Source organism: Erithacus rubecula, assembly GCF_903797595.1.
Source record: "Erithacus rubecula genome assembly, chromosome: 15".
NCBI classification, from domain to species: Eukaryota; Metazoa; Chordata; class Aves; order Passeriformes; family Muscicapidae; genus Erithacus; species Erithacus rubecula.
In genome coordinates, this window is record NC_136667.1 from 12,244,202 (window position 1) to 12,257,500 (window position 13,299).

Genomic DNA, 13,299 nt, shown 5'->3' on the forward strand with positions numbered 1-13,299 from the left:
CACTTAAATAAATATGGTGCTATGTAAAAAAAAAAAAACCAACAGAGATTACTTTACATTCACCTATAATTACACTTGAAAAGGACAGTGGGCCTCAGCAATCCCACCTTAAAAAAAATTAAAGCCTGCTTAAACTCTCTGGCTCTCACTGCTCCTACCAACAGTACACATGCATTTATATGTTATTATATTGATGTTGTAGCTTCCTGGAAGAATTAATTCAAATATCTGTGGGTACAAAACACAGAGCTGAAAAATTAACACATAAAGATATGCAATTTTCCCCTGGCAGTTTATTATGGTATGAAGAAAAAAACATTCTGTGCTTGAAGCCGACGTTATATTACAAATGTATTGTGAAGTATGACGTGACTATTAAAATATGATTACACAAATTATGAAGAACATTTTAAGAAGTTTACAGTACAGCGAATCTTTCATAAACAGACTCTTAAATATACAGAGGACAATAGTAGCTGACAGGAAAACATAAAAAATTAACTATTAATGTTTGTAGACTTTTCCCCTGAAAAAAAAAGTCTTACATTAAAACAGAAATTATGAAAAACCTTAAAACCAGGAATAAACCACCTGTACACTACAAATATACATGGTAGAGGTGCACAAACCAGAGCTACCGTTCTGCTGAAGGGTTCAGTGGCTGGAGGCTGGGCCATACCTGCCCAGCACCTCCTGTCCAGTGTGGCCACAATGTGGCCATGCTGAGCCTGCGACCCCAGGCACACACCCCTCAGCAGCTGGAAGGTCACACACACTCCCTGCAGTACAGCACTGGCGCTGTCAGTGGCACAGTGACCTACTGGAGTGCACCAAGCTGAAAGCATGCCCTGCATCTAGCACATGGATCTGAAACCAGATCCCTCAATGCACCGAGTGCCTGGATGGGACTTATGTACCAGGTTTGGTCTGCAAGACTGAGCGACAAGGGAATCAGCAGCTCCTTTTAGGGATTTTTTTTTTTTTTAATGCAACTTTTCAATCTTTCCTCTTGATATGGGAGAATAGATGCCACATTTGATTTCTGCTTAGTCTGGTTGGAATGACACCTCTAGATCATGTGTTAAGTTATGTCAAAAACATAAGTATTTTATGCTGTAATACACAGTATTACTGAAACTAACAATATTATTTGCATATTTATAACAAGGTATAATGAAATCCCTATAATAAAACCAAAAGTTATGCTATAGATTTATTTACAAAGAGTCCCCCAAGGAAGTATAAATACTTCTACATTTAAGGTTTAGGAAAACATAATTTACAAAATATTCAAATATATACAATCATCTGAAAAACTGCCAATATTAAACTTTGATGCAGGCAAAGAATTGGCTGAGTTTATTCCCTCTGTATTGAACAAGGCAGGGGCTTTCACGGGTCGTCCATTCTGTTCAAAGCCATAGGTATTTTATTTACAATGAGGCTGCTTCTCTCCAAGCTAAACATGTCCAGAGCTTTGAGCGTGCTGTCCCAAAATGTCATCTATCATTGTCAGATTGTTCAACCACTCTTCGTCGTTGCTGCTGCTGTTCTTCATGAGAGAGTCGAGGAAGTCAGTGTCGCTGCAGTTGGCAGGCATGACAGAATTGCTGTGCTGGGACACCAAGTCATACTGGGGCAGCTCAGCAGTGGCAATCATCCTGCTGAAGGTGTCAGGCTGGCCTGTGGAAGGGTAGCTTGGTGGGCTGAGGCCTGGGGCAGGATTGAGGTGGTTAAAACTGGACACGCCTTGGGGCACTGATTTCATAACATTCATAGCTGGCAACGGTACCCTGGTTAAATTGTGTCTCAAGTTCTGATTACTCATTAAGCTTAAGCCCTGGCCAGACTGTCCCATGCTCAGTTTCTGCATCTGCCTGACCTGGATGCCAGGAGCGATCTGATTTGGTGGCACCACTGTCTGCTGGGAGAATGCCTGACCCGGTGTGCTTGGCCTCACGCTCTGTTTGGAGAACACCGTGTTCCCAGAAAACTGCTGCATGCTGCTATCCATTTGGCTTTGATTTGGCATTCTTGGCACAGTAGTCGGCGTCCACATCTGGGCAGATGAGTTGGGGAAGACATTGGGGATTCTTGGCACGCTTGGCTGCCTCACGTGTTGCTGTGTTGTGGAGTGATTTGCTAAGGAGCCAGAACTGAAGACTCCCATTGGCATTCCTGGCCTCACAGTGGAGTGGCTGTGAACAGTTTGGCACCCCGAGTTCATGCCTAGTGAGTTCTGGCTCGGCCGCAGCGGGATGTTAAAGTCAGAATTAGGTGGAAAAATCCCCTGCTGCTTGCCAGGGTTGTGTGGAATCATCACCATTGTCCCGCTGCTCTGGCTGGCAGTGGCTGAGGCCATGCCAGAGCCCAAAGTGCTCTGGAGCATGGCTGGGTTTGATGGCAGCATGCGATGGTTGGGTGGAGGAGCTGGGATCACCTGGTTGCAGTCAGCAGGAATGGGCTGCTGCACACCTGTGGACAAAAAGATATGTTAGTTGGTGGCCACAGATTCACCCTTGAAACATGGCAAAACCTTTAAAAACTGCTGCTCTTTCTTTCATGTCATGGGGGCTTCTCCTTTGTATTCTTTCTACTGGAGTTATACTGGAGCCATAAGCAAACAGGGGAATCTTATGGTATGTGATAAAATGCAAAATGCTTTTAATTCAGGGCTGAGAATCATTAAGTGTCTCTATATAACCAGACACCAGGCCTTGGTACCTCAAGGATTTTCAGACCATTTTCAGGCGATTTCCTTCCTTACCTTGAAACTGCTGAGCTGCAAACAAGCTCCTCTGTTCAGATGTTACTCCCAGCATGTTTTGTCTCTGCTTTTCCTGGAAAACAAGGGGAGTAATAGTGAAGTTGCAATCTCTTGACAAGCAAAAGTGCAGCAGACTCTTGAAGTGTAGCCACTGTCATAAACAACCTCTCCCAAACACCCTTTACTTTTTGGCTCAGCCCAGACAGTTCATTTCAGACTGAATCTTAATTTCTCACATTCCCCTTCTTGCAAAGGTGTCCTGATGCCAACCTAGCCCTGGGAACTGCAACCTTTGGCAGATGCTGTGCAGGCAGCCAAAGTGGAGCTGAACAAACATGGAGACTCCTGTGTTCACCAGCTTATGCGTGAAGTGTGCTGCTGCTGGAGGCTCTGCCCATGTGCACCATCCCTTTGTGTGCTGGTTGCCACTTCTGACCAGAACACAGGAGCTGGGGATCCACAGCAGGTGCCTGCTGAGCCAGGCATTGCTGGGCTACTCCAGGTGACCTGATTCAAGTCTCCCACCATTTAGCCCCAGAACCCACCACTGAACTCACATCCCTGCTGTGGGCAGCAGCTGTGACCTGGGGAGCTCTCTGGGGATGGTGGAGCTCCTCCTGTGTTAGAGCAGCCCAGAAAAAGTTGAAGCCAAGTGATGGCAGGGAGGCTTGGGTTTGAACAGGAGTTTGATCAAGGAGCAGTACAGGACTTCACTGAGGGTTTTTTACTGAGCTACTTCTCATCTCATTTCCCATCCATCAAAATGAGCCTCCTCGACCCAAATCCAGCAGCACATTCAGAAAGTCAAAGGCACATGGTTAGAGCTGCTTTATCCAATTCATTAGAGGGATTTCCTCATCCCAGCTTCCTCACACAGCCTGTTGCAAACCTCCTACAGGGGCTTCTGTTGCTAGAGAGACCAGTCAAGTCCCAGACAAACTGGAGCCTAACATCTACTCTGCTAAATCCCCAGGGAACCAGAGAGAAAGGCAAGCATGGAGAACTGCATGGGGCTGATTCACTTTCCAAGCCTCCATTCTCTGCATCTTCCCTCCCAACTCTGCGGCTGACCAAAAATGATGTTAGGGATATGGAGATGACCAAATCCTTCCCTTGCATACGAGGGGGCAAATCTACACTCAACTCTGGCAGAGGAGAACTTGGCCTTGGCCTCTCTTGGCCTCATCCCAGTCTTACTCTGACTCAGCCTAGCAATTCCAGGGTCACTCTTAGCGTTTGCTGACTGATGATTTCCTCATTCCAGTTAGTCCTGTCCTTCCCAGTGAGGTAGACAGCACAACAACCCACAGAGGCACCATACCTGCATCAGCTGCCGTTTCATTATTTGCTGCTTCAGTAAGTGGTTCCTCATTGTGTACCCATTGACTGTGGCTGGTGCCGGCACAGAGCTGCCACTTGGGATGGAGCCTGGCTCCTGCAACCTGGCAACAATTCCAGCATTTTGATCCTGCCAAGAAAGATGAAAAAAAGAAAATTAATCTCATCAGGGAAGTAACAACAGAAGCCCTTATCCTCTCTGCTGATGCCCTCTCTTCAGTGTTCAGCTGTCCCAAGGCCAAAACACCTAATGGACTCACATGGCCCTGTGTGTTACGGTGCAGACAGTGAGAGGTGGGGGTGCTCTGATTTTTAAGGATCAGCACAAGAAATGAGAGAAGCTAAAGGTTAATCCAAAATTCCTTGTGAGTTGCCCAAGGCCACAGGAACCTATTCACTACCACTCCTGCAGTCACAGGGCTGCCTGGCTGGAAGAAGGGGTGTGAGTAAAGCATGACATTTCTCACAACTTCTTCAACTGTTACACTGAAAGACAGAAGTAAAGTTGCATCAGGGTAGGATTTGGCATGTGGAATGTAAAGGCAAAAACCTACAGGAAAAGAGCAAACAGAAGACATAGGAGTGGAAAAGGTGCCATCAGACTCAGGACCCGGAGAGATAAGGAAGATGTGGGCCTGGGATTGAAGTAGCTCTTGTCGGTTTCAAGATGGATGAACAAGAAGAGGTGACTGTGAAATGAGAGAAGAACATACAAAAATGCAGGGCCAGGTCATGTGTGGACACAAATCAGTAATAAATGCAGTGAGCCCTGCTCCTGCCTGGCACAAACCAGCCTCTTTCTAAGTCCTCAGTGAAAGAACCAAATTGACTTTGACAGCTGAGCTCTTGCCTCCAAAGGAGTACAGTGGGGAGGAGAGAAAAAATAATTCACGAGAACAGGATGAAGACACAATCCAAAATGAAAAAAGAATTTAAAAAATACTGAATTCTAAACATCTTAGAATCTGGTAGGTATTCAGGGAAATACAAAAGAAAAATGAGGGAAGAAGTCAAGGCCTCGTTAAGGACAAGATCCTGTGAGTGCTATACCCAGGAACAGCAACACAAGCATATTCTCTGTTCTCTGTTTTCACATCCAGCTTCTACATTATTTATGATGTTTTGTTATTACTGGCAGGGAGAAGTATATATGTTATATCCAGCATCCTTAGTTGGGCCATGCTTCCTTTGTTTTCAGAATGGAAGCCCACATCCTTTGTTTTAGAATCAATGTTATCAGGAGATAAGCAAGAAGAAAATGCTTGTTGCCTTCTGACATCTGACAATTAGAAGCATGCTCAGATGGAGAAAACAGGATACAAGCCATGTTTCAGAGTGGCCAGAAGGAGGCCTTGAAAGGCATTTGTCACCAGGAAAGCTCCTTGAGCTGGGGCAGCTTTCCACAGAGGCTTCACCATGAGGAATCATCCAACTCCTTCCAAGATATTCTTTCTACAAGGGATTAACAAGAAGGTCACTGAAATGACTCATTTTATGGTGCCTCCTTTTGTTGCAGCACTTTGGTCTATTATGCAAAAGCACAACTGATGAAATGTAAGTGCCTGTGAGATAATTTACTAAAAGACACAGACCTGCAGCTCATCACTGCTGTCATTATCATTCCCATTCATAAGACTAGATTTTAGTACTGGTGCTTTGCTTACAATTCTGCTGGACATCTCTCCTCCTCCCCTTTCCTTCCTACCCATTTTACTCCCTCTCTCCCACAGAAAAAGAGGAGGTGAGGAAAAAGTAAATATGATTTACTACAGATGTAAATATGAAAGTTCATTTTAAGCTGGCAGCCTGCTTTCATGTCAGACAGGATTCTGCAGCCACAGTTAAGCTTTGAATAATGCAGATTGCCTCTGGGGAAATATTTGAAAGTGGAGAGATTCAGTTTGTGTACTCTGCACATGAAAGACGCTGAAATGTTCATACCACCAAAGTCCCTGCCATCTATCCAATTTCCTCCAAACTTGTCTTGTGGTGCACTGAGAGTCTGTGCTTACTGAAGCAAAGGAGTTTTAGTGCAAGGACAATAATTCTGATGTCTTGCTTGGGGCTATTGCATTAACAAGTCATAACATTTAAAGTCTCTTTTCTTAATCATGTCCACCTCATTCTAATTTCTCCTAAACACCATCAAGAAAATAATGTTGACTTTTCCATATTATTAATGGTAAAGAAGTGTAAATCACATTACTAATTTTGGCTCTCGTGCTGTGGTGGTACAACTGCTTAATTATATGGGATTTTCTGCAGGCACCCTATAGCAATAATGACAATCAGCAAAGTTCATTTGCAAATACACCGAATGGGTTGCTGAGTTTTTCAGAGCAAAGTTGTATAACACTTAATTAGCCAGTTAAAAAAACAATGTAGAGATACAGAGTTTGCCTCTGGGGAAATAAGGACAAAACAGTATAGATGAGAAGGCAAAGAGTGAATTTGAAATCCTGACTGCTGCAAGTTCACATCTAGGTTAAGACAAAAAAGAAAAACAGAAAGGAAAAGGAAAAAGTTATCTCTTTTCACCACTAGTGGGAACTACTGTATTTCTGTACAATAAAAAATAACCACTAGCATGTCATGACTAAGAATAGCTATGCTGTAGTCTAAAAGACATTGCAATCTGTACCAAAGGTTAATGAACTTTAAACATTTTTCCTTTTCATCACTTCCCAAGAAAAAGCACTTTCCTTCCCCTAGTAAAACCAAGTCAAAGCAGCCATAATTGTCTGCAGTTTGGATTTATCCCATTATAAATCCAAGAAGACAGGAAAGAGAGGAGGATTCTGGTGCCAAAGCTGGGAATGTTGGAAGTGGGTGTTCCCACCCAAGGTGTGGTTGAGCTGTACAGTTAACACTGGAGGGTGCAGAGAGCTATGAGAGGTTCTGACTCTGACTTAAAAAAAAAAAAAAAAAGCATTTGCATGTAGGTATCAGGGTTTTTTCTCCATTTCCCATCCAAAACTCATACTAAAATGGGCAGAATCCCTTGGCACACCATATAGATCTGGAACTGGAGAATGTGTTCCTGTTGCCAGCCAAAGTGTCACAGCAGGTCCAGAGCTCCTGCAGCACTCCATGGGCTTCCCACTGAGGCAATTTCTGCTCAGAAAGGCCTTGGGGAAAAAGACACAATTCTGACTTAGTATCTCATGCACTAGTGTTCCAAGGGCAGGGAGAAAAGCTCAGTCTCCATGCTTGCAGGGATGTGTAATGCCTCTGTCCCTGTTCACACTGACTGCAGCTGTGGAGGCCATTGCACAGCCCAGTGAAACCAGTGGCCTGCAGCTGCCCGACTGATGGGCAGATCTGCAGCTCACTGCACCAGCTGCAGACACTGTGGGTCTGGTCCAGCCACCACTCAGGCAACTGCTGAATGGAAAGGGTGCAAACAGCACCACTGAGCCCTACTATACACATCTATGAATCAACATCCTTCCAAAAATCCACTCACAAGCTCGAGCCCCATCCTCTGACCATGCAGAAAATGCACAGCTGCAGCAAATAAGTGTGGAGATGAATCATTCTGTGTGAACATGGTTGATAAACTTCAGTCCTCAATACTTAATGACATATCCAGTAATCACTTTGTGGTTTTCACTTAAGCAAGAATGAGTAAATTTATGGCCCCTAATTCCTCTGAATCCTCATTAACAGACAGTCCAAAAAGAATTTAAAGGAGAGACTTTCTGAGGATCTGAATGAGAGCTGTAGTCACTCTTTGGCAAGTATGTAAAAAACCCTCTAATCTTTAATAAAAAGCATTCATTGTTTTTTTAGGACTATGTGAAAACACTAAACTCATTTATCACTATTAAACTTTCCCATCTGCTCTTACGGTATAACTCCAAAGAATATAACAAAGAAATTGCACATGTTAAACTTGTATTGACTTAAGCCCAGAGCTATTGGAGATGTACAATTTATTTCAGTGACGGCAAGAAGGGGACTGCAGGCTACTAGACAGTCTCATTTGTCCAATGCTGAAAAGACAGTTATCTGCACCAAAATGGCTCTCAGAAAGGTACATTTGCTTTATAACAAATAAGCTGCCAGGTGAGACCATTCAGTATTATATTAAAGGCTCAGCCAATAAAACTAAGTCATGAATTTGAATAGTTAACAGATGGACTAATTAGAGACTGATTTCTTTGTGGTTCTAATAGATAACCAGGTCACAGCAGGGTTACTGAGAAAGAGGCAAGCAGCACTGCAAATTTCAGTAGATATTTGCAGAGTTGGGGAAGAGCTGCACTTCCTGACTGAAAACATTAGCAGTAATGGAGAAACAGAAAATAGGCTAATTGAAAATACTTCTAGTACCTGAATTTAAAAAGTTTATTCCATTTCAAAAGATGCTGCTGATTTGAGAAATATTCCCTCTGCTTCCAGTGAGGCATCCAGCTGAATCTAGTGATTTCAGAGCTTAACCCAGATGGGTTGTTAAGATGAGCCACAGCATAAAAACAAAAGACCAAAGGAAATGGGGCACCCAGGGTGGAGGTTTGCTCCAAGTCCATGAGTGGTACAAACTGCTTTTTCCACCAGCTTTGGCATTTTTTTGGCAACCAAAGGTAACTGAATTTGACGTATTTACCATGATATCACATAGTAAATAAGAAACACAAGAAACAACCAGAAATCCATGGCTACAGGACTTGAGCAGAGCCACTCCTGACCTGCTCTAAGGCCCTGGCTCCTGGGCTGGAGACTCGTGGTCTATTTGTGCTCATGGCAGGAACAGCTATTCCCTAGGGGTGGGGTGAAGTTTCAGGAACCAAGTTTTGTTCTGTATTTTAAGAACATCTGTTATATACAGGGAGTTTTGTACTCTGCTGAGAAAATGCAAATACTACTTTCAAACTAATACACCTGCATTTCCCTGCACTCCTACCTGCCCCCTGATGCATCCTCTTCCATCCAGGGGCTGTGCTGCATCTCTTTGGTTGGGATTTCAAGCCTGGGCAGGATGTATCTCAGAAGACTGAGACCCCTGGGCACAACCACACTATAAATACTACAGACCAAGCAATTAAAACACCAATAACATTAAAGCTGTCTCACCCAACTTGATGGTTTTAAGAGTTTCATTACTTAAAATTACAGAGAAGCCACATGTAAACTTCTGCTTTGTAGTGACTTTGTGCATCCCCACAGGAACCCTTGATGCCACCTTTACAAAGAAGGCTTATGGTCTCACAGCTGTAAATGCACTTAGATACTAAGACAGTGACTTATGCATACAAATAAAGGAAACAAAATCCAGGGTCAGGTTTGTCAAAAGGATCATGTCAACACACTCAAAAGTGTGATGTCTGTGAGATACTGTCATTTGCTTCATGTGGAAATCTGGGGGTACCTGTGCTTCTGTTAACGAAACTCTATCTGCTCTTTGAAAGTTTTCTGTCTTTTTTTTGCCTCTATTCTGCTCACAATTCAGAGATGCTCTTCAAGATAAAACAGCCTTTCAGTTCAGAAATGCTCTAAAGCTTTCTGTTTGTTTGCATGTTTGCTTTAGCACAATGTATGAACATTGATAAAACAAACTGCAGTTCGGTGGATCTGGTTTGTTTGTTTTTTTTTTTTACCCATCTTTAACCCATTTACTTGATTCACAAGATTGTGAAATACTGCCAGACTCAAGTTCCTAAGCTTATCCTGGGGGCTGTCAGTCAGGAAAAGGCTTGGTTTGAAGACTGTGAGTGATCTGTGGGTATATGGTTTTGTTAAAAAAAAACTCCTAAGGTTTTTTTTTTTTTTTTTTCTTTTCATACAGCATAAGCATGTGCAGTTTCCTTGAAAGGTAGCCCTTCTTCCTTGCTAGGAGCACTGACAACACCACCACACCTGGCTAGCAATTTTATCAGGATCTTCTTCCTGACTTCAAGAAAAGCAGATAAAACACTGATTTCCCTATAGCTGTTATACTTCATGCTGCTCAAAACAAAACAAAATTCCATCAAAGCATCCAAAGTGCTTTTAAAATGCACCCACAATTCTAGTAAGATGGAAACTGACTCCACTTCCTCTCTTAAAAAAATTTATTGAATGAGATAAAGCTTTTGTGCAGACTTTACCAATATTTTTAGAGCGATTTAATCCATGAAAACATGTCCTTAAAGAGCAACAGCAACCAGAGCAACAGAAAAAGAGAAAATCCAGACTGAATTATTGCAATAGTGATTTTTCTCTTAGATAAAAAAGCATCCTTTAGCAGGCATGTGGAAATCAAGCTGTGATGCTGTTACCAGCACCAGTGTAGTTATAAGGAACATGGGAAACAGCTTTAGAAGCAGCCAAGAGCTTGGGGAATGGAAGAGTTGGTGTGTAGCAGACAGACATAACCTCCCAGGGACTGCAGGGCTTGTAAAGAGAAGTGGTAAAGATTTCATCAACAGCAGCTTCCTTGAAAATAAACCCTTTGGCCTAGATAAACTCCCAGGCCATGAGTGAAGACAACCTGGAGAACAGTTTTGATCCACTATCCCAAATGGAATGGAAGGATCCACCATCTTTTCAGGAAGACTCTGTGACAGGCCCCTGATAGCAGTGGGACCTAGGTGCCTGCAGTGTTCACACACTTTTCTTCCACCTGAGAACAGCACTCTGGGGTCAGACTCACCCAACACCACCATTCTGTAACAGAAACTCTGTTACTGATTTTCTGTATGTACACCCAAAGATGCAGGGATGGGTGTTTTGTACTTCTCTGTACAACATATAGTCATGATCCAAAATTTAATTCTCTGCATAGAGCAGATATTTATATTTGGGTTGTACAGCTGCTGTGCTTCTCCAGCCCCTGATGCCACACTCTTGTTCCCATGGAGGGCAGCTTACCTAGAAATTGAATGAGATAATCTCAAATTGTATTTATCTCACCCAATTTCAGCTGGTATTCCTTCTGCCTGTCTCTACAAGGTTGTGCTAGCTATGATGACAAACTACAACATCTTGTATCTCATAAAATGGTTTGACTCAAGTGATCCTTGTGTTATGTCAAGTCATGCTCTCAGAGGTGTCAATGAGATTCCAGAGGAGTCACATTAGCTCAGTGCCCAGCAGAAGCTGCTACAGGTAACTGCAATGGCTGGCTGGTAAATTTATGTATTAGGGAGAGCAGAAGAAATCTGATAAAAGCAATACTGAAGATTTCACGCCAGCAAAGTGAAAGTCAGAAAATCTTGAGCTAATGGGATAAATCAGTTCTCTACCTGCCCATTTCTGAAAAGCTCTGTGAATTGCAGTGAGGTGGTCTGGATCACTGAGATTTTGAAAATCCCCTGCCTTCTCCAAGTTAACATTTCCATTAATTTATTTTTCCTTGCCATGCAAAGGCAGATGACCAGTTTGCAGAGTCAGATGCCCAAGTCTTCTTCACTTTCAATAGTAGTTGGCTGCTTCATAACTTCTGAGAAGCCCTTTGCATGAAAATCTCCCACATGCAAAACCCAGCATTACTCCTGATTTCTCATGTAAGTGCACAAACAAAGCATGCTCTGGCACAAAGTATCACATCACTTTTTCAGTATTAAACTTCTCACACCCTTACTCTTAACAGATGAAACTAGTTCAGCACCTAAAAAGGGTTTCATCAGAGCCTCTGCCTAATCAGGTGTCAAAAATCACCACCATAACTTACAAAACAAAATGGTCAATAATATGTTAAAATAATGGATACAAAGAAGGTGCACTAGGTAGCTCTCATGATAAAATTTTTAAAACCAAGATATTGACATATTAAAAATGAAAAATGTGTTAAGGTGACCCTGAGTATGAGGAACAAGGAGCAATTCCATTATGTTTTAAAATGGAAATTATTATTAAAACACCTGAAGCTGAACTATTGTAACCAACTCAACTCAGTCGCCCCTTAAAAAATTCCTTTCCTCCCCTTCCATTCAGATTGTATTTACAAACTGTCGATGTCTCAATTTTTTCTTGTGTCATTTCACTATTACAGAGTTGAGACTAGCCATCTGCAGCTTCATTTCATAAAGCTCTGATTTGTCCTTGGAGCAAGGTCACCATCACAAGAACATAAAATGCTGCTTTCCTCAACCGACAGTTCTTTATCTCTTCCTGTAAATACTCCCTACTAATTTTAAATAATTTTATCACTTCATTCTCATACACACTGAAAGGTGGATATATATTAATAAGAATCTTGTCATTTAACTACTGCATGTCATATTAGAGCAATTAATGGTGTTTATTTGCTGGTAAAACAGGCATTTTGAGCTCCAGCTCAAGAATCTCTGGTAGCTTCATGTGACTTGCAGGATATTAGCTATGGGTCACAAGTTGGGATCCCCCCATTCAACATTATCATATGCTTGGTGCAATTGTGTTTTCCATCAAGCAGGAAAAAAAAAATACAGCCAGTTCACAAAAATTACCAGCTGCTATAACACCATATCATAGGTGAGTGATAATGAAACATCACTAGGTGTATGTGGGTTCATTAATCGAAATCAACAGACCGGTAAAGAAAGATTTTCAGGCACGGCACACAATGTTCCAAGCTAAAAACAAATAAAACTGAACATGGAATTTCTGTGCAGATCAGATATAACTTGCCATAAATTCAGGAGCATCTTCTTTGAAGCAGAGACTGCTGTTCTAGATTACAGCAAAAACCAAACCAAGAAAACAAAACAAAACAAAAAAGCAGGGTAAATTAAATTGAGAATCTTCAAAAGAAAAAAGAAAACCAAAAAGAAACAGGGAACAACTGAGTGGCTGAGAATAAGCAGCATTAGCTCTGGGGGTCAGTCTTGTCCCCAGTCTTTCCCTGCATATGCTGGCAACAGCAGACTGAAGGTCCTGGCTCTAATCTCCAACACAAGGTGCCTATCTTTTGACACCTGGAAAATTCATTACTGAGCAGATATGGTGGATTGTGAGATATGCTCTGCTGTACACAGCCATCTGCCTCACCAATAATCATATGAGAGCTTTTACCTGGGTGTCTCTAACAGCCTTGGCAGTCCTAGCCATGAAGACATGAAGAAACTGGAGGTCTGTTTGCAAATCTCTGTGTCTCTGCTGTACATTCAAGACTCTGAGTTTAGCCACATAAGCAAGTGTCCCTTTGGATACACAGTGAAGGGTCAGCTCATGAGACTGTAAGCATGCAATCTGTCAGAAAGAGAAGTGGAAGCTGGGATCACTACAGGTGA

The 13,299-nt window shown here is 42.4% G+C and overlaps 1 protein-coding gene across 6 annotated transcripts in view; it reads right to left on the bottom strand.

Moving 5' to 3' along the window:
- Positions 1-273: 273 nt before the first annotated feature.
- The window catches only part of MAMLD1 (mastermind like domain containing 1), a 253,785-nt gene continuing 240,759 nt past the window's right edge, over positions 274-13,299 (bottom strand). For all 6 annotated transcript variants that reach the window (XM_079319018.1, XM_079319017.1, XM_079319021.1 and 3 more), the window contains 3 exons: positions 4,089-4,235; positions 2,768-2,840; positions 274-2,475 (listed from right to left, as the gene is read on the bottom strand). In XM_079319018.1, coding sequence (XP_079175144.1) covers positions 1,460-2,475; positions 2,768-2,840; positions 4,089-4,235 — 1,236 coding nt within the window. In that variant the 3' untranslated portion in view covers positions 274-1,459. The remainder of the gene's footprint in view (positions 2,476-2,767; positions 2,841-4,088; positions 4,236-13,299) is intronic.